At 52.4% G+C, this 25780-nt stretch overlaps 1 protein-coding gene and 1 long non-coding RNA gene across 3 annotated transcripts; one reads left to right on the forward strand and one right to left on the reverse strand.

The window, feature by feature from the left end:
• Window positions 1–4662: 4662 nt before the first annotated feature.
• On the reverse strand, window positions 4663–6282 carry LOC308528251. Its single transcript, XR_013996684.1, has 3 exons — window positions 6152–6282; window positions 5857–6037; window positions 4663–5072 (listed from the first exon to the last, which is right to left on the reverse strand). It is a non-coding gene; the product is annotated as an uncharacterized lncRNA (long non-coding RNA).
• A 92-nt stretch (window positions 6283–6374) lies between these two features.
• On the forward strand, window positions 6375–24392 carry URM1 (ubiquitin related modifier 1). 2 transcript variants are annotated; one of them, XM_081104178.1, is made up of 5 exons: window positions 6375–6471; window positions 10751–10821; window positions 20945–21026; window positions 22448–22496; window positions 22862–24392. In XM_081104178.1, exons 1-5 carry the CDS (start codon window positions 6437–6439, stop codon window positions 22928–22930), a joined length of 306 nt encoding a protein of 101 aa, XP_080960304.1. In that variant the 5' UTR covers window positions 6375–6436; the 3' UTR covers window positions 22931–24392. The 2 variants fall into 2 exon arrangements, with proteins under 2 accessions (XP_080960304.1, XP_080960303.1); XM_081104177.1 differs by lacking the exon at window positions 22448–22496.
• Window positions 24393–25780: the final 1388 nt, after the last annotated feature.

A 25780-nucleotide genomic window follows, 5' to 3' on the forward strand; every position in this document is an offset into this window, starting at 1 on the left:
GAACACAGCCACCAAAGGCAGCTCCAGCTCGGAGGTCAGACAGGCCTACGTTCAAGTCCAGTCCGTTAGTCAGGCTCAGCCTGTTTCCTCTCCTGTAGGAATCTACATTGCTGTCTTTGTGAACATGCACGGAAATCTCTTAGCACGGGGTCTGGTGCTGATAGCTGCTCAGTATATGACAGTTACAAAGGGATATACACTGAGTGGCCAGATTATTATGACCACCTGACATTTGCAGGTAAATTAGCTATAATTTTGTGCTGAAGTTGCTAGAGGGCCAGACCATTATAAATAGGGAAGCAGGTTGTTTACCACGATAGTAGAAGTGATTTTTTTCTGAATATATGGGTAAATAACGTGATTTAACAGCCTTTGAATGTAGGATATATATATATCCCCATCAGCACTTTGTTGGGCCACCTTTTTCCTTCAACACTGCGGCGATTCTTCTTAGCGTTGACTCCATGAGATGTTGAAAGGTGATGCGAGGAATCTGACACCATGCCTGATGAATAGCACTGTCCGGTTCTGTGAGATTTGATGGTTGTGGAACCAGCTGCCTGATGGCTCTTTTAACTTCGTCCCACAAGTGCTCCATTGGATTGAGATCTGGTGACTGTGGGGGCCACCTAAGCAAGGTAAAGTCTCCCTCGTGTTCTTGAACCCACTCCTGCACAATACAGCACCGTGGCATGGCGCATTGTCTTGTTGGAAGAAGCCGTCTCCATTGGGATACGCCATCAACATGATAGGATGAACTTGATCAGCAACAATACTCAGGTATGTTGTGCTATTCAGAGGTTGTTCCACACGAATTAAAGGGCCCAAATCATGCCAGGAAAACATGCCCCAAACCATAACACTGCCCCCACCAGCTTGAAGGGTTGTACTCATGCATGTGAGGTGCATGCTTTCATGCTGTTTCTGCCAAATTCTCACTCTGCCATGTGCATGATGCAACTGGAAACGTGATTCATCGGACCACATTCATCGCTCGACTGTCCAATCCTTGTGTTCCTGTGCGAATTGGAGACGTTTTATCTTGGTAACTGCAGACAGCAAAGGTGTTCGAACAGGCCTTCGGCTTCCGTATCCCATACGATGCAGTGTACGACTAATTTGCCTACAAACGTCAGGTGGTCACAATAATCTGGCCACTCAGTGTGTATGTATATATATATCTATATATCTATATATACCTATATATATAGATATATAGATATATAGATATATATATACCCCACATTCAAAGGCTATTAAGTCACATGGTTTACCCATATCTTCAGAAAAAAATCACTTCTGTTGTGGCCAACAACCTGCTTCCCTATTTATAATGGTCTGGCCCTCTAGCAATTTCAGCGCGAAATTATAGCTAATTTGCCTACAAACGTCAGGTGGTCATAATAATCTGGCCACTTAGTGTATGATCAGGTGTTAAGACCCCAGACTAGGCCTAAATTTCCCACTTCCATATCAGCCCCTCCATGAAGGGGTGGGACTGGTGGGCCTCTGGGCCTTGCAGCCTCATGCACACCTGGCTGTGTGAGATGTCTCTGTGCACACAGTATGTGCTTGTGAAGTTAATGATAGTGTCTATTGGGCATTTCCTGACATTTATATAGTGCTTCACAGTTTACAGAGCACCAAGTAATTTCATCTATGGAGCAGATTCTAAAGGAGTTTGTGCAGAGGGTGGGGTGGGGGTGAGGGAGCCCAGGGTGAGCAAGATAAGAGACCCAGGCCCAGGCAAGGCAGAGGAGGCTGGCAGTAAAGCAGCAAAGGGTATGTGCTTAGCTGGGGGGGGGGGGGGGGGGGGTAGGCGGGGGCGTGTTTCCAGGTCAGGGAGAGTTTTCAAAAAAGAGCTCCATGCCGTAACCGGTTTGGCTCAGTGGATAGAGCGTCAGCCTGTGGACTGAAAGGTCCCAGGTTCGATTCCGGTCAAGGGCATGTACCTGGGTTGCGGGCACATCCCCAGTAGGAGATGTGCAGGAGGCAGCTGATCGATGTTTCTCTCTCATCGATGTTTCTAACTCCCTATCCCTCTCCCTTCCTCTCTGTAAAAAATCAATAAAATATATTAAAAAAAAAAAAAAGAGCTCCAAGAATCAGAGGGGAAGTGTGTTCTGAACAGAAGGAGCAGCAAAATGTAAAGGCCTGGAGTGAAGTGCAGTTTGGCTACGGGGGATGAAGGGGGTAAAGTTGAGGCAAGATCTGAAAATGAGTGCCTTGTGGGCACGAGTAATGGCACACCTCCAGCGCCTGGGAGCCCGCGGGAGGTGCTGGCAGCAGTCAAACCCCTTCCTTAGGCTGATAGCCACCGCATGGGGAACTCTCCCTGTGTGCCAGGGATTGTGCAAAGCGCTCCCTGCGCGTTACTTCATGAAACCCATTACAAAGCAGCTGCTATTTTGATGCTCAGAGACTCCAAGTCTCTCCATTAACTACGGAGCCTGTGAAGGGTGGCGCCGGGAGGCAAGGCCCCATTCTGGGGGGCTTCAGTGTCCCCATCTGCAGCCTGCGCCCGGGAGGCCTGCCTCCAGCGACCCCGGAGGTCCTACCGCCCTCGGGACAGGCAAGTGGCCGCCCAAGCCAGTGCGTGGCCTCTCACTTTCAATCCCTGGGAAGAAGGTTAAATACCTCCGAGGGGCCCATTGAAGCGGCGGCAAAGGAGGGGCGACCGAGTGACTCTCAAAGGGATCTGAATGAGCGGCCGGCCCTCACCCCGGGGAGGGGCCCTGCTTCCTCCCCGACTAATGATATTCTGGGCTCAGCCCGGGTCTTTGGCGGCAGTTTAACCCGAGCCGGGGTGGATTTCTTTCTCACTGATCTCAGCTTGACACCCAATTAGCACAAGAATGGGAGGAGGAAGCCGGCGAGAGGCGCCTCCCAGCCTCCGCGGTCGCACGAGGGGAGCAGGCGGAAAGACAAAGGGCAGCGGGCAGGGGGGCACCCGCGCCCTCGCCTCCCCCGCAGACCCCGCCATTGTCTCCCTAGCAGCTTCTGAAGGGATGGAGGCCGACGCCCGGGCTGGCCGGCTTGCTGGAGAGGCCTGGGGATGGGGCCCTGGGGGAGCTGGGCCCCACCAGAGAGAGGTTCAGGGAGGAGGGGCAGGGATCCTGAAGCACAGCAGCCTGGGGTGAGGCCTGACATTTAGGGGTCCCAGGGGCAAGCCACTGGTTCTGAGCCTCAGCTTTTCTCATTTGAAAAAGGGGGATTGCCCTGGCCAGACAGCTCAGTTAGAGCATCGTCCGGACACGCCAGGGGTTTGGGTTTGATCTCCCATCAGGGCACATGCAGGAATCAAACTAACGAAGGCATCAGTAAGTGGAACAACAAATCAGCGTTTGTTTCCTCCTTCCTCTCTTTAAAATCAATACTTTTTTTTTTTCCAGAAAATGGGGGTAATAGTCCCTGTGAGGAATCAACCTGGTAATTCATGCCCCTGGCAGGTGCAAAGGGCACAGAGTGGAGTCCGCTCAGGAGCAGAGTGAGTCCCAGGCGTTCACAGAATGGCTGCTTTACCCAGAAGGTGGCTCCCAGTCTCTCTGCGAGGAGAAACTGGTGGACCCCTGCCTCCTGCGGGGGCGGGGGGGGGGGGGGGGGAAGGATTCCCACTCCTCCAGGAGGGAGGGAATGCCTCTGGCTTTCCCATGCACCTTCTCCCTCCCCACCCCCAACCCCACCTCCCACAACTCCTTTGGATTTGGGTTTAGAAGTGACCTCCAGGGCTGGATTAGGGGCCTCCTCCTGCTCCTACAGTGTCCCCCCTACCTCGTGTTTCCCCTTCATAACACTGATTGCACTGTGTGGTCCATTTCTGGTTTTTAAAAATATATTTTTATTGACTTCAGAGAGGAAGGGAAAGGAGAGAGAAATAGAAACATCAATGATGAGAATCATTGATCAACTGCCTCCTGTATGTCCCCCACTGGGAATCGAGCCTGCAACCCAGGCATGTTCCCCAATGACCAGAATCGAACCGTGACCTCCTGGTTCATAGGTTGATGCTCAACCACTGAGTCTGATTTTTTTTTTTTTTTAAATCCTCACCTGAGGATATTTTTTCCATTGATTTTGAATCTAGATAGAGTGGAAGGGAGGGAGGAGTGGGAGAAAGAGAAACATCGAAGTGAGAGTGACAAATCAATTGGTTGCCTCCTGCACATGTCCATACGGGGGCTGGGGAACCTGTAACTGAAGTACATGTCCTTGACCCTTTGGTCCCTGGGCCGGTGCTCTAACCACTGAGCAACCAGCCAGGGCCGTTTTATATGTTTTTCCATCCGTGTCTCCTAGAACAGTGGTTGCCAACCTTTCAGACCTCACGAACCATGAGTAGTCTGCGGACCACTGATTGGCAACCACTGTCCTAGAACATCAGCCCTTGAAGGCAGGGACCCCATTGGTTTTGTTCACCATTGTATTCCCAGCACCAGCACTGGGCCTGGCACTTAATAGGTGCTCAGTGAATATTTGTGAAATGGATGAAGCTCTTCAAATGCTCCTCAGCTCTCCGGTGCAGGAGGTGGGAGTTCCCAGGGTCAGAGGATATTCAAGTCAGAGGTAGGCTGGGATCAGAGGGCTCTTGAATGATTTCTGGGAAGGCCCTTGTCTTGTTAGTAAAGAGAAGCCCATTAAATGATTTTGAGCAGGGGAGTGATATGTGTTCATTCATTCATTTATTCATTCAGCAAGCACTTACCAGACCCCAACAATGCGCAGTATCAATACCATGAGCTAGGGATCAAAGATAAATCAGGCAAGGTTTGTACCCTGGGGCAGCTGGATCCAGTGAAATAATCTTAGAAGAATATTTTTGTTGAAGGGACCTTAAGATCCTTTGGCCCTAAACCTTTTTTACAGATTAGGGAAACTGAGTTCCAGAGAGGAGAAGTGACCTATCCAGCATGATGAATGTGGGGCCTCTCCATTTACCACAGGATTCCTTTGCACTGTTTGAGAACCAGGGCTGTGTCTCATTTGTCCAGATTTGGTGACTGGGTGTAGGAGAGGATTAAGAACAATGTCCAAGGTTTCTTGTTTGAGTGTTTCAGTGGGTCGCAGTGGTATACCTGAGATGGGGAACACAAGCGAGAGCCTTTTTAGGGAAAGAGGCACTGTGCCAAAAACTCGTTTAGTCCTCACTAAAGCCCTATGAAGAAGGGGCTCTTATTATCTCCATTTTACAGACTAGGAAACTGAGGCACAAAGATGTGTAGGGACTTTCCCAGAGATACAGCTAGGAAGTGGTGGGACCTAGATAGTAAGCTGGTAGTTGAACTCAACCTTTTAACCATTACATCATTCTGCCCTTAACCAGCAGACTACGCCATCCTACTCTACCAGTGCTGAGTAGACATCCCCTTCACTCCATTTGTGCCCGGAGCTGTTGTAACAGGCTCCAGTGGTCTCCTATCTTCTTCCTTGTTCCTCTCCAAACCACTCCACACTGCAGCCAGAAAGGATATTTTGAAACAGTTCTAATAATGTCGCCCCCTCCTAAAACTCTTCAAAGGCCGCCCATTGTTCTTAGAATAGAGACTGAAATTCCTACCTGGCTGACAAGGCATGATTTGGTCCCTGCCCATTTTTCTAGCCCCATCTCTTATCAGGTTCTCTGTTCCCCAATTTGCACCTTCCTGTCCTGCTGATCCAGCATGCTCTCCCACCCACAGCCTTTGCACCTTCTGATCACACTGGAATGTTCCCGGAGCTTTCTCTCCCCTGACATCCACCTCGATAATTCTCCCCAGGCTTTAAAGCTCAGCTCAAACTCTGAGTCACTTCTTTGAGGTTTTACATTTACTAGGAAGGCTGATGTGTTTATATGATCAGCGTTAGTTTCCCCCACTCAACTGTGAGTGCCCCATTGCAGGCATCTTGTCCAGCCGGTTCACCACGGCGCCCACAGCACCCACCAAGATGCCTGGTCCACAGAGGACGTGCAGTAAATATCTGTAGAATGGGTAAAATCCAACTCGACAGCGAAGGGGGTGGTTGGATGGCGAGCGGAGAGCTCAGGAGGGAGATTTCTGGGCTGTAAATAAAGATTGGAGGGGTCACTTATTCAGAAGGGTGGACGGGCTCGCACAAGCGGTGTGCGGACAAGATATTTGTAACTAATCCCAAGATAAACAGTAACGTGGCTCACAGTCGCTGCGCCAAGAAGCGGCGGGCTCTCCTCCGCCTGGGTGTGGCTTACAGGTCGCTGTCCACCTTGGGGTCTGAGCTTCTTCCCTAAAAGACAGTGAGGGACCAACTCAAAGGACCACCCCCTGCCCCGGCCCCCGTGACCTTCCCCGCCCACTCCGGGCCTTTGTCCAATAGCTGAGGACAACGGCTCCCTGGGCACCGCCTCTTCCGTCCGCGGAGACCGGAAGTGGGGCGGGAGCGCCGGAAGTTGAAGGGAGTTTCCTGCGACCTCGGCTTCCTCAACATGGCAGCGCCCTTATCAGTGGAGGTGGAGTTCGGGTGAGTCGCAGAGTTGGGGGCGCCGTGGGGATGGATTGAAGTCTTCAGGCCCAGAACTCCTCTACCTCTGCTTTGGGGCCTGTCATGACAGAATCTCCGAGGCCTCTGGCGCGTTCTTTGAGCTACGCCATCCGCCTCGGAGGGTCTGAAAGGCTCGGTCTCCTTTGGCGACGAGGCCGTAAGTCCGGGAATAGAGGCGCACGGCCGGGCGGGGAGGTGCGCTCCGGACACTCTTCAGTGCCCTCTACCCTGCCGGACTCAAACGGCGTGATGGTTGGCAGGCGGGCTCCCCGCCTTCTTTGCCGATCCCGTTTTGGACCAAGCCCATGTGTCTGGCACCTGATCTAGAGCCCAGAAGGGCTCCCGTATACTCCTGCATGCTTTTTTCCTGGCAGCAAGTCCACTTACAGGGTTCTTGAAGGCTTGATTCTCGTGGGATGTGTGGCCAAGACGAGACTCCTTTCTTCTCTTTCTCAGGTTAAACATACCGGAGCCCCTTTTAGGACGTTCAGTACATTGACTGAGCCTGTCTGCAGGCAGGTGGAGATAGAGGGATAAGGTAGCGCAGTGGGGAAGACTAACCCTGACAGTACAGTGTGCACAGATGAAAAGTACAGGAATCGGAGTATGCATAACAGTAGCTGAAGAAACACTGATCAGGGAGGGTGTCTCCTCAAACCACTACTTTCTGTCCTCTATATATGATTTCAGAGCTGAGAGAAACTGCTGAGCGTAGAAGGCAAAGGAACTGACACCCTAAGTCTTAGGGCCTAAGAGATGGGTGGTGTAATTTCCAGTCATATGGAAGCTTGAGTGTGTGTGTGGGGGGGGGCGGGGGGGGGGAAGGGAAACAAGCCAAGGCTTATGTGAAAGGGAAAGTCTGAAAATATAAAACCTCTGTCCCCAAATGCCTTTTCTTATATTGGATGCCCCCTGTTTCTTTCATGCTTTCCCTTCATTGGGTAGTTTATTCACTAGTCATTTATTGAGTGCCTACCATGTGCCAGGCAGTGAGCCAGACACGGAGGATACAAAGATAAATGGAACTCTGTGCATGTTCTCCAGTGTTCAGCATTTCTGTCCCTTAGGGGGAGGTAGCCTCATGAATGTTAAATGCGTTTTAATTGATGATATTGTCTAGCTCCTTGGATCCAGTTAGAACCATACTGGTTTGGACTCCTGACTGTTTTTGCTTCACTGACCCTTGGCCCAGCCATGGCCCCCATAGCGTAGAGGTTCCAGGAGATCCCTGCTGCTTTGACAGGCCTTAGCAGAGCTGAAAATGGGGAAGCTGCCGACTACCAGTGTTAAGGTTTATCTACAGCCAACCTCACCTTTCAGTCTCACTGAGTCAGACATGGTATTTGTTGATCAAAAATATCTTCTGTCTGTCAGCAATAGGGAATTCCTGTGAAGAAGATATGGTCCTTGCCTCCAGAGCTTATAGACCAGCTTAATTACCCCTTTTCTGGCCAGACTGTCTAGCCTCAGCCTCCCTTATCCCCAAGAGCAACAGTGAGCCCCAACAGGGCAGGACAGCATTTCTGCACCCATTTACCCACCTCCTAACACCTCCATCCACCACAGTGTCCCATGAGAATCACAGCTCCTCAGGAAAGCATGAATGCCCAAGGTGCGTACCAAACCCAGAAACCTTCTCTCTTTGTTCTTTTCTCAGTGCCTGGTTTTGTCCCTGGCCTTCCGTTAATTTCCTACATTTCTTAGCAGACTCCCTTCACCCTTCACTCTGAACCGTAGCAGATTTGCATAGAAGTGGCCACTGTGGTCCTTGAAGAGTCTGGGTGAGGACTTGGCCTCTCCCCCTTGAGCAGATGTCCTCCCAGCCCCTCCCAGAGGACCACTCAGACCTTTCTCACTCTTATCAGTTCTGCTCTCCTTCCCCTCCTGAACTGCCCTTAGCACACCATTTTCTTAGGTCACACAGGATTCAAATCTGTAGTATAGGTGTGTTTTGTTCCTGTGGTGCAGATATGAGAGTCCCTCCTCCTCTTCTCTTTTCCTTCTTCCTGAGCCTGGAGGTATTGACAAAGGGAGGTAATAAGTTAGAGAAGTGGGAGAAATGGGCATTTGCACTCGTGGCAAACTGAGTGCCTGCTATGTGTCAGTCCTTGTTTTAGGCAGAGCTTGCCTTCCAACCGGTAGAGGGGAAATAAACAAAAATTAAAAAATATATAAGATAAGCCCAGCTGGTGTGGCTCAGTAGTTGAGCATCAGCCTATGAACCAAGAGGTCACGGTTCGGTTACGGTTCGATTCCTGGTCAGGGCACATGCCCAGGTTGCGGGCTCAATCCCTAGTAGGGGGGTGCAGGAAGCAGCCGATCAATAATTCTCATTGATGTTTCTATCTCTCTCCCTCTCCCTTCCTCTCTGAAATCAAAAAAATATATTTTATATACGTATGTTTGTGTGTGTGTGTGTGTGTGTGTGTGTGTGTGAGAGAGAGAGAGAGAGAGAGAGAGATAGATAAGAAGATGATAAGCTAGAAAAAGTGAAGGCAATTTTGGGAATGTCTATACCGGTCACTGGTACCAAGAAACACTCCCACCAAGAATTGGGGACTGGAAGAAAGATGAAGTATCTTAAGATACAATTCCTTAATTGACCTTGAAGAGCAAACTATGCCGACATAAAAGAGTCTGGCTTTGGTTCTCCAATGGGGCCAAAACAGGACCCTGGCCTGCCTCCCTGTATCACTCGAGAGTCTGGGCAGACACCTCATCCCCCTCCAGGTGTGCTGACAGCGCACACCCCTCTCGGTGAGCTAGTGAACCCAGCGGTGACAGGTCACTCTCTGAGCGAGGTCACTCCCTGGCTCTCTCTTCATCTGCTCGCAAAGGGAAAAACAGACTCGGCCTCTGAGCCTGGCACCACCAGGTTTGGCCATTCTTGGTTGTTTGCCTGGGTCCCAATGTCTCCAGCTCCCACCCCTTTTCTCTGACCCCCCAATTTCTGAGCTCCTTGCCTGTGGCCCTCCCCCACCCCAGCTGCTGCATGTGCCAGCCCCCACCCAGGAGAGAACGAGGCTCTTGGAAGGGGATAAATGGAGGCTCTGTGCAGGCTTGCAGCTGAAATGGCCCTGTGCGCGGCCACAGATGGGCCTCCTCTCCCCCTCCACATTTCTGCATCAACAAAGCATAACCTTGTTTGGATGACAGTCGCCCCATGTTTCCCCCATGACAATGCTTGCCTTGCCTTTGCCTCCCAGTGGCATGTCTCAGGACATCTCTGTCCTCTGAAATTGGGAAAGAGTGGTAGGGTGGGAGACCTCGCATCTTGTCAAAGGCCTTTTAAGGCCTTCTCAGTTAAGATCCACATGAAGTCTGCAATGGGATCAGGAGACCCAGGGGTGAAGCAGTGTGGGGCCCCGAAAGAGTCCTGGTGTCCACATCATAAGCCCAGGCTTCTGGAGTTGTCTCTGAGCATCTCTGCTGAACCGGCCTTCCCTTGCTGGTGTTGGCACACAGAAGTGAACCAGAGTCTACCCTCAAGGGGCTTTCTGACCTTTGGGGGGGGGGGGGGTCTTGTTTTTTTTTTCTGCTAAGGCTGCCAGGGCTGCAGAAACCAGTTAGACTTCAAAGCCTAGTTCAGCCACTGCCTCTGTGACTTTAGACAAGTCACTTCACTTCTTCAGGCTCTGCTTCTCCATTGGATAGCGTTAATAACGTCTGCCTCCCTTCTTCCTTCCCTGGGATGCCCTGAGGATGAAATGAGATGAAGAATGGTCTTGTAAATTGCTAAGCCTGGTGAAATCTCTTACCCTCCGGCACTGTGGTGTGCCACCAGGCCAGCAGTGGTTGGCACAGCAGGGACATTTCAAACCCTCACCTGGCCAGAGGAAACCCCTCAACACATACAGGGTCTGCAGTGTGACTCATGGTGGCTTCTCAACATTTTTGTAGATGGAAAGGCTAAGGCTTGAGAACATGGAGTCACATGCCCGGGGTCCCGGTGTCAGGCAGGGGTGGAGGCTGGTCTCCATCTCGAGGCGGAAAGCACCCAACCTGAACCTGTGTGCTAAGCTGCCTCTCGAGAAAGCAGAGGAGTGAAAACAAGAGTCTGCAAATTGAATTCTTGGTTATTGGTAAAAATGATTTCTCCTATTGACCACATCAGGAGTCAGTCACTGGCACCCAAGGTGTTCCTGAACCTTGGATCTCGGCATCTCGTGTGCTCTGGTGCCAGCCCCCTCGCAGATTTCATTCTCAGCGAGGTGTGTGCAGGACTGACCGGGCTGTCTTTCTCTGCCTTCCTTTGCAGAGGTGGCGCGGAGCTCCTGTTCGACGGTGTGAAAAAACATCAGGTCACCTTGCCTGGACAGGAGGAGCCCTGTGAGTATGGGCGTCTGAGCCCCTCTCTGGGTACACTGGGCGGGAGTCTACAGGGTCATTCAACCCCGTTCAAGTGGGAATAGGTCAGATTTCCTGGCCAGAGGGAAGGAGGAAGAGAGATCGCCATCCTCTCTCAGACCAGCCAGCTTTGCAGGAGGGTGGTGGCGTGGGTTATGAATGTGGGTTAAGTGTGCACCCCCTTAGGCCCTTAGGCCAGTGCCCTCGCCTCTCTTAGATTGAGTGTTCTTATCTGTGAAGTAGGCATGGTAATCTCCAGCTCTCAGGGTTGCTAAAGGGAGCATCTCTATTAATTTAATTTTTAAAATATTTTCCTTTATTGATTTTAGAGAGAAAGGAAGGAAGGGAGAAACATCAATTTGTTGTTCCACTTATTTATGCATTCATTTGTTGCTTCTTGTATGTGCCCCGACCGGGAATTAAACCCGCAATCTTGGTGTATCAGGATAATGCTTTAACCAGCCAAGCTACTTGGCCAGGGCTAAGGGAGCATCTTTATTATTATTATATGGCAGCAGAGAGATGGTTTCACGAAGGTGGGTAATCCTCACCGCGGATGGGAAAAGGCAGATGGGCTCACATTATGGTAAGAGGATTCAGATGAGAAGAAGATACCCAGCCAGAAAGGAGGCTGGAGGAGGGAGGATGACTGAGAGAGACAATGGGCTTTTTTCATTTGTCCATTTAAATACTGGTTCATCTTTCTTTAACAAACATATACTGAGCACTTCCTGTGTGGCAGACCATGTACCAGGCACTGGGGAGACAGCCATGAATGAGAGCCAGTCCCTGCCTTCTAACTCTGGAGGGGCAGGGGGTGGGAAGCCCATTTTAGGGCCTCCTTTGTGCCAGGCATAGAACTAGTGACTGGGGATTTGGTGCTAGTGAAACAGATACGGTTCTTGCCCTAATGGGGTTGAAGAGGTCCAGCTGGGTAAATATCAGTGTAGCCTAGAGGCAGGGGTGGCATCACTGTGGAGCTGCACCACAGTCCTAGCAGTGGGTCCTCGTCAGAGAAGAATGCTCAGGACCCTCAGGACTGAGAGCCATTTTCCCTAGGGCCCAGACACTTCAGGGGAGAAGAGGAATCAGTCGTTAGGAGGCAGGGGAATGAGGTTCCTGGAGGCAGGCAGAAGAAAAGGTCAGGGCGGTTTGACAGGGTTCTTTCTGGAACTGGACACTCATCTGCCAGGAATCAAACAATTATTCCCCAAATTCACTGGCTGCCAAGGTTATCTCTGCTCCTCCTCCGGGTCTGAGAGCAGTGGCACAAGGTAGGTCTACGTGCCACATTCAGAGGTTGGGGGACACTCACCAAGGACCAGGGCACTGCCCCCTTTCAGCTGGTGGTGGGTATGAGGCTGGGGTTAAATGTCAGGGTTGTGGGATTGTGTGTGTCCTCGGGAGGGAAGGAGCCAGGGTGATGCAGGTGACTGTTTCTTAGTTTGACTGATGGCCATGCGACTTTGGGAGGGAACAAGAGGCTCTCAGAAGAAGCCTTAAAGACCTGGCTGGGCAGTGATTAAAATACCACAAATTAGGATTGATTTTCCCTTGCATTTGCATGGCACGAATGTCCCCACGTTTCATAATTCCAACCCTTTTATTCATTCATTGGCCAAATGCTCACTGAATACTAGTACTTTATTCTTTTTTTTTCTTCTCATTATTACAGTAGTTATGTTTAACTTAGCTTTTTTTTTTTCTTCTAAATTATATGCAGTTCATTCCAATTAGTACTTTATTCTTTCCTGTAGTTGGAATATATTAATTTGAGCGCCTCCTTTTTGCCAGGCATAGTACTAGTTACTGGGTATTCAGTGCTAGTGAAACAGATATGGTTCTTTTCTTTTTTTTTTTAATATATTTTATTGATTTTTTACAGAGAGGAAGGGAGAGGGATAGAGAGTTAGAAACATCGATGAGAGAGAAACATCGATCAGCTGCCTCCCTGCACACTCCCTACTGGAGATGTGCCCGCAACCAAGGTACATGCCCTTGACCGGAATTGAACCTGGAACCTTTCAGTCCACAGGCCGACGCTCTATCTGCTGAGCCAAACTGGTTATGGCCAGATATGGTTCTTGCCCTAATAATGGAGCTTACGGAAGTGGTGCCAGGCAATAGATAAGTAGATACATACATGTATAACTGTACAAGTGGTTGTCACGGGCATGAGAGCAAAGGGGTGCTTTCAATTAGACAACAGGTGGTCAGGGAAGGCCTCTTTGAAGAGGTGACCTGGAGGCTAAGTCAGCCCGGTAAATGGGAAGGACAGCAGAGGGTGTGGGGCCTGCTTCAAGCAAAGCAGGTAGCCCTTGGGAAGACCCCCTGGTGAAAGGCCTCAGAATGTCAGGGCACTGAAAGAAGTCCAGTGTCATGAGAGGCACGTGCTGAGTTTGGCGTGGTTGGCAAAGCCCCAATTGGTTGTGCAAATAATTGTCACAGATTCCTAGGCGGTAGCTATCATTCCATTTTTATTTTATTTTATTTTTGTTTATTTATTTTTAAATATATATTTTATTGATTTTTTACAGAGAAGAAGGGAGAGGAATAGAGAGTTAGAAACATCGATGAGAGAGAAACATTGATCAGCTGCCTCCTGCACACCTCCTACTGGGGATGTGCCCGCAACCAAGGTACATGCCCTTGACCAGAATCGAACCTGGTACCTTTCAGTCCACAGGCCGATGCTCTATCCACTGAGCCAAACCGGTTAGGGCATGTCATTCCATTTTTAAAAGTGGCCACCCAAACTCGGGTGTCATGTGTCTTACTCCAGTCATACAGTTGTTTACATGGCAGAGCTGGAATTCAGAACCAGATTTCAGGGTCTAACCCAGGGGTGGGCAAACTTTTTGACTCGAGAGCCACAATGGGTTCTTAAACTGGACTGGAGGGCCGGAACAAAAGCATGGATGGAGTGTTTGTGTGAACTAATATAAATTCAAAGTAAACATCATTACATAAAAGGGTACGGTCTTTTTTTTTTTTAGTTTTATTCATTTCAAATGGGCCGGATCCGGCCCGCAGGCCGTAGTTTGCCCACGGCTGGTCTAACCCATCATCATTTACCCTAAGGGGCTCCCTGAGTCACATAACATCTTACACCTGCAGTGTACTTGCCAGTTTTTACACTTTCATTTATATTCATGCTTTCAACAGCTACTTATTTTTATTCTCATAATGACTCCAGCAAATATTATCTATCATCAAGGAAACCAAACCAAGAGAAAGGAGACTGTCCAGAGTTACTCAGGAAGGTGGGCTAACCAGGTTTGCGATCCCTCCTCCTCCATTTGCTGCTTACAGGGCAGGTGGGGCCTAGCCTCCCCTCTCTGGAATGAAAGAAAAGGAGACGAGAAGGAAGCGGAAATGGTCCCTTTGCTCAGTCTTGGGCCCTTGGCTGTTACTCTGCTTCTGGTTCCCATTTTTGCCCTGCTGTGCCCAGAGGCTTGGGTCACATCGCAGCCGCAGAGCTGGTTGGCAGCTGCCAGGCCTTACCCTGGCACATGGGAGCCCAACAGTTGCCACTGGGAGAGTCTTACTCTTCTCCCCGGCCCGTGCCCGGATCTGTTGTCTGGCAGCCTTCCCAGCCCAGGGACTGCCACTTGGCCAAGTAGGTCCTGGAGACTCCAGCAGAGAAAATAGCAGCCATAAGTTTATGGGTTGTGACAAGTCTCACAAACAAGGAAACTCCAGGGCCCTGGGTCTTGGGCCAGGGGACAGCTTCCAACCCGGCCAATTTGGGAGAAGAGGATGGGCAAAGCCTAAGTGGGTGAAACTGCAAGCAAGGAGCCTGGCTTTGCACAATAGCGAGTCACTTCTTTCTGTGAGCCTGTTCTCCCATCTGTACAATGGGAGGTTGGGCTAGATTTCATCTTCACTGATTTGGTTATCTATTTGACATCTACATTTTTGGAAACATTGCTTTCAAAGCAAGTATGCAATTTTGGGAAGCAGGGATGGGGAACATCTGGCTTGTGGGCCATATAAGGTCCAGGAAATCATTTAGTCTGGCCCTGCCAAGGCATTGGAGTGAGTTAATTAAATGTTTGACCAAATATAGTAGACTAATTTTTATTTTATTTTTTAAAAATATATTTTATTAATTTTTTACAGAGAGGAAGGGAGAGGGATAGAGAGAAACATCGATGAGAGAGAAACATCGATCAGCTGCCTCCTGCACATCCCGTATTGGGGATGTGCCCACAACCAAGGTACATGCCCTTGACCAGAATCGAACCTGGGACCCTTCAGTCTGCAGGCCAACGCTCTATCCACTGAGCCAAACCGGTTAGGGCATAGGCTAATTTTTAAGTTGATAAATTTGTATGGCCCACAAATAATGTAAATATACAAATGGCCTTTGGCCAAAAAAAAAAAAAAGGTTCTCCACCATGTTGTAGGGGGACATCTTAATAGCCATTTCCATGAAACAGGTCATCTGGGCACCCACCAGCTTTGGGCATTGTGGCTGCTGGGGGCTGGCTTTTTGCTTCAAGGATCCCTTTAACTCAAGGCTTGCAACCTTTGCATGGTGGTCAGTGGCCTGGAGCAAACCCAAAACATCGGTAGACAGACTGCCCCACCAGGGGCATTACCTGCCCTGACCCCCAGGAGGAGACGTGTTGGCCTCACCTTTCCCTGCCCCTCTTCCTCTGTCCTGCCATTGAGTTAAAGGGTGGCTGACTAGGGAGGGTAGGAGCTGGAGAGAGCTCCCGCGTGCTTTAAACTGCTTATTATGCATTTCACAGCCTCTCTGGGGCCAGCTGTTCTTTTCTTTGCTCTCGGCCTGTTTGCAGATCCCCTCCCCACTGCCATCCTCTCCCCTACAACCCCCCACCCCCACCCCAGTCCCTGTGCAAAATTGCTTTTGAAAAGATCCACTTTCTGCTTAATTAAACAATGAGGAGCGTCCCTTTGCACATCTGTAAACCTCCTTCTGAGGCCAGTTTAGCCCACAAACTGCTCCTTTCTTACCCCCATTCACTTGTAAATGGACCCTCTGATGTTCTCTCTACCCTCTCTTCTCTTTTATTCCCCCCATCTCAGCTCATTCTTTGCCCTTTTCAACTAAGGCCTGGGGTGGGCTCCCAGAAGAGCCTTGCTTGGAGCCTAGTAGACTTGGTGGGGACAGGAGTGGTTTAACCTACGGAAGAGAAGACTCGGGGGAGCCAGGATCCATCTCTCCCAAATCTGCAAGGCAGGCATGGGGATGAGGGGACACATTTGCTGGCATGGTCCCCAGGGACCAGCCAGGCTCAGTGGAGTGACAGGAAGATAGATTTCTGGTTGGGGGAAAACTCTCCCTGAAGCGTCAGAGAGAGGCTGGATGAGGGTCTGTTGCAGCCAGGATTCAATATCTGATAAGACCTTGAGGTTGTTCTCTTTCAGTCTGAGAATCTAGGCTTGACACTATGGGGTGTGTCGTGGGGGGGGGGGGGGGAGGGTGTCACAGTGGGTGGCCAGTGTTCCCAGGCAAGGACAAGTCCACCAGGGTGAGGGATTCTGGTGGGAGCCTTTTTAGATGCTCTCTAAGGGGCATCATGGTGCCCTATTGCCAGCAGCTTTTTTTAAAAGAAAAAAATATACAGTATTGATTTTTCACGGAGAGGAAGGGAGAGGGATGGAAAGTTAGAAACATCGATGAGAGAGAAACATCGATCAGCTGCCTCCTGCACATCTCCTACTGGGGATGTGCCCGCAACCAAGGTACATGCCCTTAGCCCCGTGGTCGGCAAACCGCGGCTCGCAAGCCACATGCGGCTCTTTGGCCCCTTCAGTGTGGCTCTTCCACAAAATACCACGTGTGGGGGCGCACGTACAGTGCGATTGAAACTTCGTGGCCCATGCGCAGAAGTCGGTATTTTGTGGAAGAGCCACACTGAAGGGGCCAAAGAGCCGCATGTGGCTCGCGAGCCGCAGTTTGCCGACCACTGCCTTAGCCGAATTGAACCTGAGACCTTTCAGTCCTCAGGCCAACGCTGTATCCACTGAGCCAAACCGGTTAGGGCTTGCCAGCAGCTTTTAGGAGGTTCTGGTAGCCCGTAGGGTAAAGACTCCTAACTCACTGGGCAAATGTACATTTGTCCTGTGTGTGTGATGCTGTGTTGGCCTGCTGCTAGCCTTATGCCTGAATCCTCACGGCAACTCTTTGGTGGTTGGATTATTGTCCCAAATTGTCAGAGGATGCCATTGAGACTTAGAGAGGTAAAGTGACTTCCTATCAAGGCCATCTGGCACACACGTCCCGGCTCCAGAACCCAAATCCTTAACCATTCTGCCACAGGCAGCAAGCAGCCCCCATCGCTTATCACTGACTTTTCCCCAATGGGCAGGCCGGGTCCCAGGCCTCCTGCACTGGAAACCTTGTGTTTGGGTGCTCCTCTCCTTCTGGGGCGGCGTGCCTAGGGGCAGTCTGGCCTCTAGCACCCAGGGCCTCGGGATGTGGTTCCTTCTAGCTGGGTTGTCCTGGCAGCATCTTTGGGATCTGAACATCTAAAACAGAGAGAAGGCCAGTGTCTGGGGCTCCGTCACCACTCTCCAAGTTAGTGAATCTCCCGGACGGGGGTGAGGGGTTCAGTTGGTTGGAGTATTGTCCCATACACCAACAGGTTGTGGGTTCGATTCCTGGTCAGGGCACATACCTAGGTTGCACATACCAGTGGAGGCATGTACGGTAGGCAACCAACTGATGTTTCTCTTTCCCTTCCTCTCTCTCTAAAATCAATAAAAGCATATCCTTGGGTGAGGATTGAAAAAAATAAAGAGAGTGAATCCCACACAAAAAATCCCAGCTAGTCCCAGCACTGTCTGATTAATGGTTGGCTGACTGTACTCCACTCTCCAAAGTGGTCTGAACATATCCCCAGGATCCTAGACCCCCGGGCAGAGTATGGAAGCCCAGGGCATCAAGAGAGGGCAAAAGGTACTGGTTCTTCTGAATCGTAGAAGAATTACAGCATTGATATGCCAGGCACAGGGCCAAGAGCTTTATATGAATCATCTCATTCGATCCTCACAACAGCCCTATGAGACTCTTACATTCCCATTTTTGCAAAGAAGGAAGCTGAGGCTCATGAAATCTTTACCCAAGGTCACACAACTAGGAAGTGATGGAGTCCAGGGCTGTGTGCAAGGTTCTGTGCTGTGTGCTATGGCCAGTGCTGCGTCCTCAGAACACTCTAGTACTGGTGACTGTACATTTGAGCTGAATCTTGATACGTGTGTCAAGGCAGAGAAACACAGAGCACAGTTCCAGGCAGGGTGGGTTCTGTGCCCTCGGAGCACAGATTTGGTGAATAACCCTGGGCTTCACAGGGAGAGTGAAGTCTCTTCCAGATCTGGCCCCTAAAACTGCTCATGCCAACCTTCTTGCCTTCTCCGTTCTGTTACCTTGAACCTGCCAATTCCCTTCTGCCTCAGGTCTTCCCATATGTTCTTCCTTCTGCTCCCCCATCCTACCCTATTCATTCTCCAGGCCTCAGCTTCAATGTTAACATCCTCAGAAAAGTTTTTCCCAACCCTACACAAAGGAGCATTTATCATAACTCATTAAATAAGTAATGTCTGGCTTCCCTGCTGGCCTGTCAGCTCCATGAGGGTAGGCCGTATCTGTCTTGCTCACCGCCATCTCCCTAGCACCTGGCACTACTAGTTGCTCAGTAAATATTTATCTTGAGAATGATTGCATGGGATCCCAGCAGGAAAAACACCCTCTGTAGAAGTGGGAAGGCAGCAGGACTCAGCAGGAAGGTAAAAGTGAGATTCCCCAGAGCCATCCTCAAGCCACCAGCCCCTGACTCTGCTTAACCCTTCCTCCTCCCCTGGGTGCCTTTGGAAGCCGACCATCTGGCTTGGAGGCCATTTGCATATTGTCTGGGCCTCAGCAAGCCTAGCAAGATGTCCCTGGGGGGCGGGGGGGGGGGGGGGTGTGTTTGAGGCCAGGCCTAGTGGCCCTTGCAGCCTGCTCTGAGTCCCATCTCTCCCCACCCCCAAATCCAGGCATGGGGGAACAATAAGAATGGTGATGTGGTGGCCTCACCATGGTAACAGGTTATCAAGAATGTGGGCAGGCCTGAGGGGTGCAGTGGAGGGAGGGAATGACCTCAGCAAAGAGGAGCATCATGATAAATGAGCCGGCACCGGCAGCAGACTCACCCCGAGCCCACCCCTCTGGGACTCCAGGATGGTGCTATCACTCTGATGACCCCGACATGACTACTAGCCACCACCACCCCCCACACCCCCAGCATCTCCAGAGTGAAATAGAAGCCTCTTCCTTTTACACAGCTGGGTCTGTTTCTATACAGGATGGCCAGGTTGTGGAGGTGCAGCTGGTGGCCCTCAGGCCAGGCACTGCCCAGTCCCTCTCAGTGCCTCTGCACACACAGGCAGAACCCTGCCGCCAGGGCTGGCTGATGGATGTGTCAGACTCTGGCGGTTCTATCGAGCGGCCACAAGATGTATGGGCTGGCGGCCCACCAGACAGTGCCAAGATGGAGGCCAAGGGGAAACCTCTGAAGCTCAGGCCTCAGGGGAGCACAGCCAGGCGGCCAAATGGACTGCAGCTCGTTGGAGGCAACGCTCCCCGTCCCCTGCCCACTCCAGGGACCATGAGGACTCCTGTCTGCTTTGTTTAAAAGGAATTTTTAAGGTGGCAGTCTCAGTCCGTGGACGCTTTGCCCATGGTCCCGTGCTCTTCTGACATATGATCCAGGGAAGTTGGCATGGAGCAGTGAGCCAGCCGGACCAGTGTGTAGCCTGCCTGCCTCCAGGGAGGGTGGTATGCAGGCCATTGAGAGTGTCTTACAACCCCGAGCAGCGCTGGTCCTGTGTGTGTGTGACATGCTGCTGGACCTGCCTTGCCCCAGCAGCCTTTCCCTCACCAACGTGCCAGGACTGGCTCTAGGCGCAGAAACCAAGGCATTGCCTAGGCCAGGGGTGGGCAAACTTTTTGACTTGAGGGCCACAATGGGTTCTTAAACTGGACCGGAGGGCCAGAACAAAAGCATGGATGGAGTGTTTGTGTGAACTAATATAAATTCAAAGTAAACATCATTACATAAAAGGGTACGGTCTTTTTTTTCAATAGTTTTATTCATTTCAAACGGGCCGGATCCGGCCCGCGGGCCGTAGTTTGCCCACGGCTGGCCTAGGCCCTTCTCCAGCTTGGCCTGAGACATGGACTCAGGGTGGGGGTGACTAGCTAGCCCCAAGCCCTCCACTGGCTTCTCCAACACTAGGTGTCTCTGGGAGAGAAGGAACTTCTGCAGCCTCGGGAGACAGACTGTTGAGGAGTGGTAGCTGAGAGCCATGGCATCAGAGGAGCTTAGAGAGCCAGGTGTCCCTGTGCCTAGGAAAGGAGAGGTGACCCTGGGGACAGTGGCCCCGAGCCTCCGCATAATGTGCAAAGAGCTAGGTGGCCGTCCCACAGCAACACAGCGGCAGGTGTCAGCGTCCAGAGGAGCAGGAGAGGCCCATTCGGCCCTGAATCTCTTGCCTCTTCAGGGTGCTGCCCAAGCCCAGGGAGGGGGGCGCTCTGTGAAGGGGAGCTGGGGCGCAGTGATTTGTCAGCTCTCTGCTGGTGAAGGATCCTTCTCTCCTTCTGCTGGAGGAAATTAACTGATGGTATCAGCTCAGCAATTGTTTTTCTCCCCTCACAAAGGGAAATATATGCAGACCCCTCCAGGAGCAAAGCGGAATCCTCCCCCCTGGGACTGGCTGGGCAGAGGAAGGTGGAGGGGGCTCTTCAGGGCCCTCGCAGAAGCCGGTCTGTGGCAGCTTCAGACCAGTTTCCCGGACTCGTGGATGGGGGCCTGTCTCCCAACCCTGCAGCTGTGACAGTTCCTCCTGCTGCCTGCCTTGAGTCCCCCTTGCCTCTTCAAGCCTTCAATAAGCGAGGTGACCCTTTCTCTGCAGACTTCCAGGCAGGTCACTGCCTCTGCTAACCCACTTCCTCCCCTTGGGAATCCACGAGTTCAGGGGCATGACAGCCTGCTCTAAAAAAGCCCGCGTTCCCTTCCTTCTGGTGCAGGCAAGGCACTGGGCAGCAGGAATCATTTGGGTTTGACAGTAGTTTGTTCTGTGCCTTCCTCTCCAGGGGACATCCGGAACCTCCTTGTCTGGATCAAGAAGAATTTGCTAAAAGAGCGGCCAGAGCTGTTCATCCAGGGAGACAGTGTGTGAGTCCCTTTCTCCCTTCCCTGAGGAGGGCGGGCAGAGGGAAGGAGGTCTGAGCCCCTCGCTGCGTGTCCAGCCACCGCCTTCTCCATTCCTGTTGTCTCCTTTGCCATCCCCTGACCCTCTGAGGAAAGCGCCTGCATGGTTACCACACGATCATTGGGGACTTTTTAACACCCAGGTCAGGAGACTGGTCAACTTCTCCCGGTCACCACAGACCTCCTTCTGGTTGCCACAAACTTGCTGTGGAACCTTAGGCAAGTTACTTCACTGCTCTAGGCCTTGGCTACGCTCTCTGTTCAAAAGTACTGAGGAAAAGAAGCTGCCCAGGGTCCCTTTCCTTCCTTGACAGTCTAGAACTTTCTGTGATGATGGACATGTTCTGTATCTGTGCTGTCCAGTGTGGTAGCTGCTGGGCACGTGAGCCTATTGAGCCCTGGAAATGTGGCTAGTGTGACTGAGGAACTAAATATTCATTTATTTCATGGTCATTTAAATTTGAACGTGGCTGATAGGAACCATATTGGACGGCAGAGGCCTAGGATTCTAGGGGGTCACTCAGTGCATGCGCGCGCATACACACACACGCACACACACACACACACACGCACACACACACACACTTGTGCCCACTGAAGACACCCCTGCTCTCAGCCCACAGCCCCTCTACCTGTGCCAGGCCCCGCTCAGCCTCCTAGGCAAGGAGCCAGGTTCCAAGTGCACAGAAGTCTCTTCTGCAACAGGCCAGCCTCGGGTGGAAGCGGTGGGACTCGTTCATCTGCCCTGAAGCAGAGGTCACCAGCAGGTCCTGGGGCGTCCGGCCCCTGGCTCAGATCATGGGTCGGGAGTCATGGAGGCCACCCCCAAGGCCAGCAGTACTCCTTGGGCCACTGCCAGCAGGAGCCAGGCAAGGTACCTGTTCAAGCATCAGCCTACCCTGCCTTACACCAGGCAGGGCTGCCGTAGGCTTTCGGGTGCCCGGAGCACTGTTGGCCTCCCTGGCTTGGAAGACTGAGACAGACCCTTGGAAAAACATGCAGCTGCCAGTGGGCACCACCCCAGACGCAGGCGAGAAGCACCTCACACATCACCCCTGTCCATCCTCGCACAGGCCTCGTGGGGGAGGCACTGTAATTTGCCCCACGTTCCGCAGAGGAAACGGACACTCCGAGAAACAGTGACCTGCTGAGACCTGGGCGGCGGTGCTGGGATTTCCATGTGGCCCCAAGGCTGTGACCGTCTGACCCTGTTTCCATTAGATTCAGACTGTCACCTCTACTTCCTGGGAGATGTTTAACAGGAACATCAGGAGGAAAGGCTCCCACCACACTCTCCTCAGCCCCAGCGTCTAAGCCTCTCTGTCCTTGCTACTGACTGCCCCCTGCCCTTCCCTCCCTGCTATTCACCACCATCTTTCCCACAGGCGGCCAGGGATTCTGGTGCTGATTAACGATGCAGATTGGGAACTGCTGGTCAGTACCTCGGGGACATCCCTCCCCCACCCCTTCCCCTCACTGCTTTAGTGGGCAAGCTGAGGGCCTTTCATGAGGCCCAAATAGGGTGATTGAAGAATCCTCTGTCCCATTCTGGCCTCCAAACTGAGGCTACTCCAGTCTCCCACCCCGAGAGAGGAAGAAAAGGGTAGCTGGGGGAAGTGGTGAGCTGTCCTCCATCCTGGACATTTGCAAGTTAAAGTACAGGGTACCTGGTTTTCTGGTACATTCTCTTTCCCAAAACAACCAGGTGCACACACATCCCCTCCCCCTGGCCCTCCCGACACCTGGGGAGAAACTGGGAAAGTGGCCCTGATGGTCTCCTCATTTCTCTCCTGGACCAGGGTGAGCTGGACTACCAGCTTCAGGACCAGGACAGCGTCCTCTTCATATCCACTCTGCACGGTGGCTAAGGACCCCTCTCTCTGCCTGGGCCCCGGAGTGGGGAGAAGAGAACAATCAGACATGCCCTTGGACCCTGCTTCCAGATCTCCCTGTCCCTCTTCGTTGCTTTCTTCCCTGATCTGTCCCCTGGGTTTCCTCCATGCAGGGAAAAGAGGCCAGGTGCTAAAATGAGCCTTTCGCAGGCAGGCACGTGAGCAGGGGCAGGCAGGCAGGCAGGTGCCTGAGCCCAGCACTCCCTCTCCCAGCAGCTGAGGTGGGGGAGGGTGCCCCTCTGGTTTGACAAGAGTAGAGCGGGGCTCTGGGGCCAGGTGACCCAGCCACCTTCCACTCCTATGTCTCAGTCTAAACACCGAGTGACCACTGACAAGGCACTCCAGCTCCAGGTCACAGTGTCTTCATGGGGAAGATGAATGGCCTTGAATAGCTGATGGGAGGCCCCTCCCTTCTCAAACATTGAAGGAGTCCCCGCCTCAGTTTCCCCATCTGGACAGCAGAGGGCTCTGCCTGTCCCCCACCGATATCATTATGGGACCCCAGCTGGGGTCCCCTATTCAGAGCTAACCCTCCTCCCCCCACCCAGCAGCTGCTCTTCCAACCACACCCCTCCTTCTGCTCCCCCCCATCCACAGCCCTTGACCCTGGCTGGCCTTCCCCCCCCTCCTCACAGGCCACCAGATGGGCTCCTGAGACCCTCCCCCAGCAAAAGGCTGCCTGCAACTCATTCTGGGGAGGAGGGAGTAGGCTTAACCTTGGACTAGCAAATAGAGGCCTGAAAGGGTCAGCGTGCCTCAGTTTCCTCCTCAACAACAACTGAATAATTACAGTATCAGAAAACAGGGCTGATACTGATGCCACAAATGTAGACTTTATCTCCCTTCCCACCGCCTGCAAGAAGCAGGATGGGGGCAGGCAGCACCTGGTAGGCAGGGTGGCTCACCCCTCCTCCCTCCATCCCTCTGGAAGTCTTGGGGCCTCGGTGCCTGCAACAGCTGGCCTTGGGCAAATAAAAGACTAAGTTGTTTACTAGCCTTGCCTGGAGCTTTATCCGTAGAAACCAATGGCACCCCACAACCACTCAGCCATAGTCTCTGGTCCAACCTCTCTGCCCCCACCCAGGGCTTTCAGAACTGCCCTTCACCCGAAAAGGGGGCAGGGGTTAAAACCCAGACTACCCAGCCTGTCTTGCAGGGGGCGACCTGACAGGCCATCTGGAGAAGGGGTGGCAGAGCCAGTCCATGCTGACCAGTCTGGGCCCCAGGAAACACGCTTCCTCACATGTCTGTCTGAGGCCAGGCTTTGTCCCACCAGCTGCAGCCAGCAGCCCCAGAACCCAGAATGGGGGGTGGCACAGATAAGACTGCTGAGCCCCTCCTTCACAAGACCTGGAGAAAAGCTTTGGTTGCTGGAGGGAGATCTTAAATAAATAAATAAATATTAGAGCAGTAACATCATCCTGCCCAAAACATTAAATGCAATGATTTATGGTGAACTTTCTTTCACTCTATGGGGATGAAGTGCCAATTGGTTGTCCCAGCAGTGTGCTGGAATTGTGGGGGATGTGCTTGCATCATTCTCAAGGCATAAGGGACCCACGCCCCCCTCCACTCTGCAGGTGGGGGGCCTCTGGACCTGTGTGGGTGGAGGCAGCCATATTGGGGTTATTGGTAGGAGCTGGTCTGGGTGCACATGAAGGCCAGTGTTGGGGTCCAAAGTGCTGTCTAGAGAGGCTGTTCGACAGCCCACACTAGGTGCTGATGTCAGGGTCTCCATGGTAGGGAACAGGGCAAGGGACTTGAAATGGCCCCTCACAGCCTCAACTTTAGAGGATCAGCCTGCCCCCTGACCCCTGTAACCTGGACGTCTTTCCCTGCCTCCAGCCCCACTGGAGTGGCCGTTGTCCCACCCAAGATTCCAAGTCCTGGAAGCTGGGTGAGGATTCCTCTCACCTTTATTGGCTGAGGGGGGTCGATATGGGATATCCCTTCCTCCACTGCACCCCAGTGAGTGGTGAGGAAGAGGAGTAAGGCAGAAGGACCCCTCGGAGGGAGGCAGGGAGGGATGCCAGCTCCGAGCCAGGGTCCACAGCATTTTGGGTCATTTTCAGCCCTGCCTCTGAGGGGTCAGGTTACCTGACCTCAGCCCCAGCCGTGCCCAACTGCCCCTTTCCCCAGGCGTCTCCTGACTCCCACTTGTGAGGAAATAAACGAATAAGCCCCACTATCTCCGAAGATTTGTCTTTAATGAAAAGGATTCGTTTACCCAAGTTCCGTTTCCAAAGCCCAGGCAATTGCCCGGCTGGGACGCGTCACTCCCCACACTTCACTCCGCAGCGGCTGGAGGAGCTCAGCCCACCGGTCCCTCTGGAGGGCCTGGCGGGAGGGGTCGGTTTATTGGGGATTTAGGGATCGGTTGAGACTTTTTTGTATTGGGGTATTGGTGGGGGGTAGGTGAGAACCAGTTCAAAACGAGTTATCGCATTCTGCCGGCATCAGCATCTTCTTTCGCTCCGACTTCCTGCGGCCGGCCCGCCAACAGCGGGCTCCCGGGACCACATTCGTCCCACTGCCGCGTGCCAGCTTCATTCCGGCCGGAATTTGAAAAAGGGGAAACGACGCGATCGGTTGGAGGACCCCCTCAGCCAGGACTGGTCACCCGCAGAGGAGAAGGAGGACGACAAGGATGAGGATGGCGGCGCCGGCGGCAGGGACCGGCATCCCTCCTGGGCGGCGGGGTGGCCGCGATCCCGGCGCTGGGGCCAGCCAGCCGCCGCTCGAGCGAGGGTCTCGCCCTCTCGAGCTCGATCCCTGCGGCTCCCGCCCCTGTTGCGCCCGGAGCTCAGCCACAGATGTCCAGCCACA

The sequence above is a fragment of the Myotis nattereri genome (assembly GCF_964212035.1).
Source record: "Myotis nattereri genome assembly, chromosome: 12".
Classification (NCBI taxonomy): domain Eukaryota; kingdom Metazoa; phylum Chordata; class Mammalia; order Chiroptera; family Vespertilionidae; genus Myotis; species Myotis nattereri.

Excerpts from the sequence above, each read along its gene's own strand:
- URM1 (XM_081104177.1), top strand. The coding sequence starts at position 6,437 with ATGGCAGCGCCCTTATCAGTGGAGGTGGAGTTCGG. Across the intron at positions 6,472-10,750 it reads TCAGTGGAGGTGGAGTTCGG|AGGTGGCGCGGAGCTCCTGT; the intron begins GTGAGTCGCAGA and ends CTTCCTTTGCAG. Across the intron at positions 21,027-22,861 it reads TTCATCCAGGGAGACAGTGT|GGTGAGCTGGACTACCAGCT; the intron begins GTGAGTCCCTTT and ends CTCCTGGACCAG.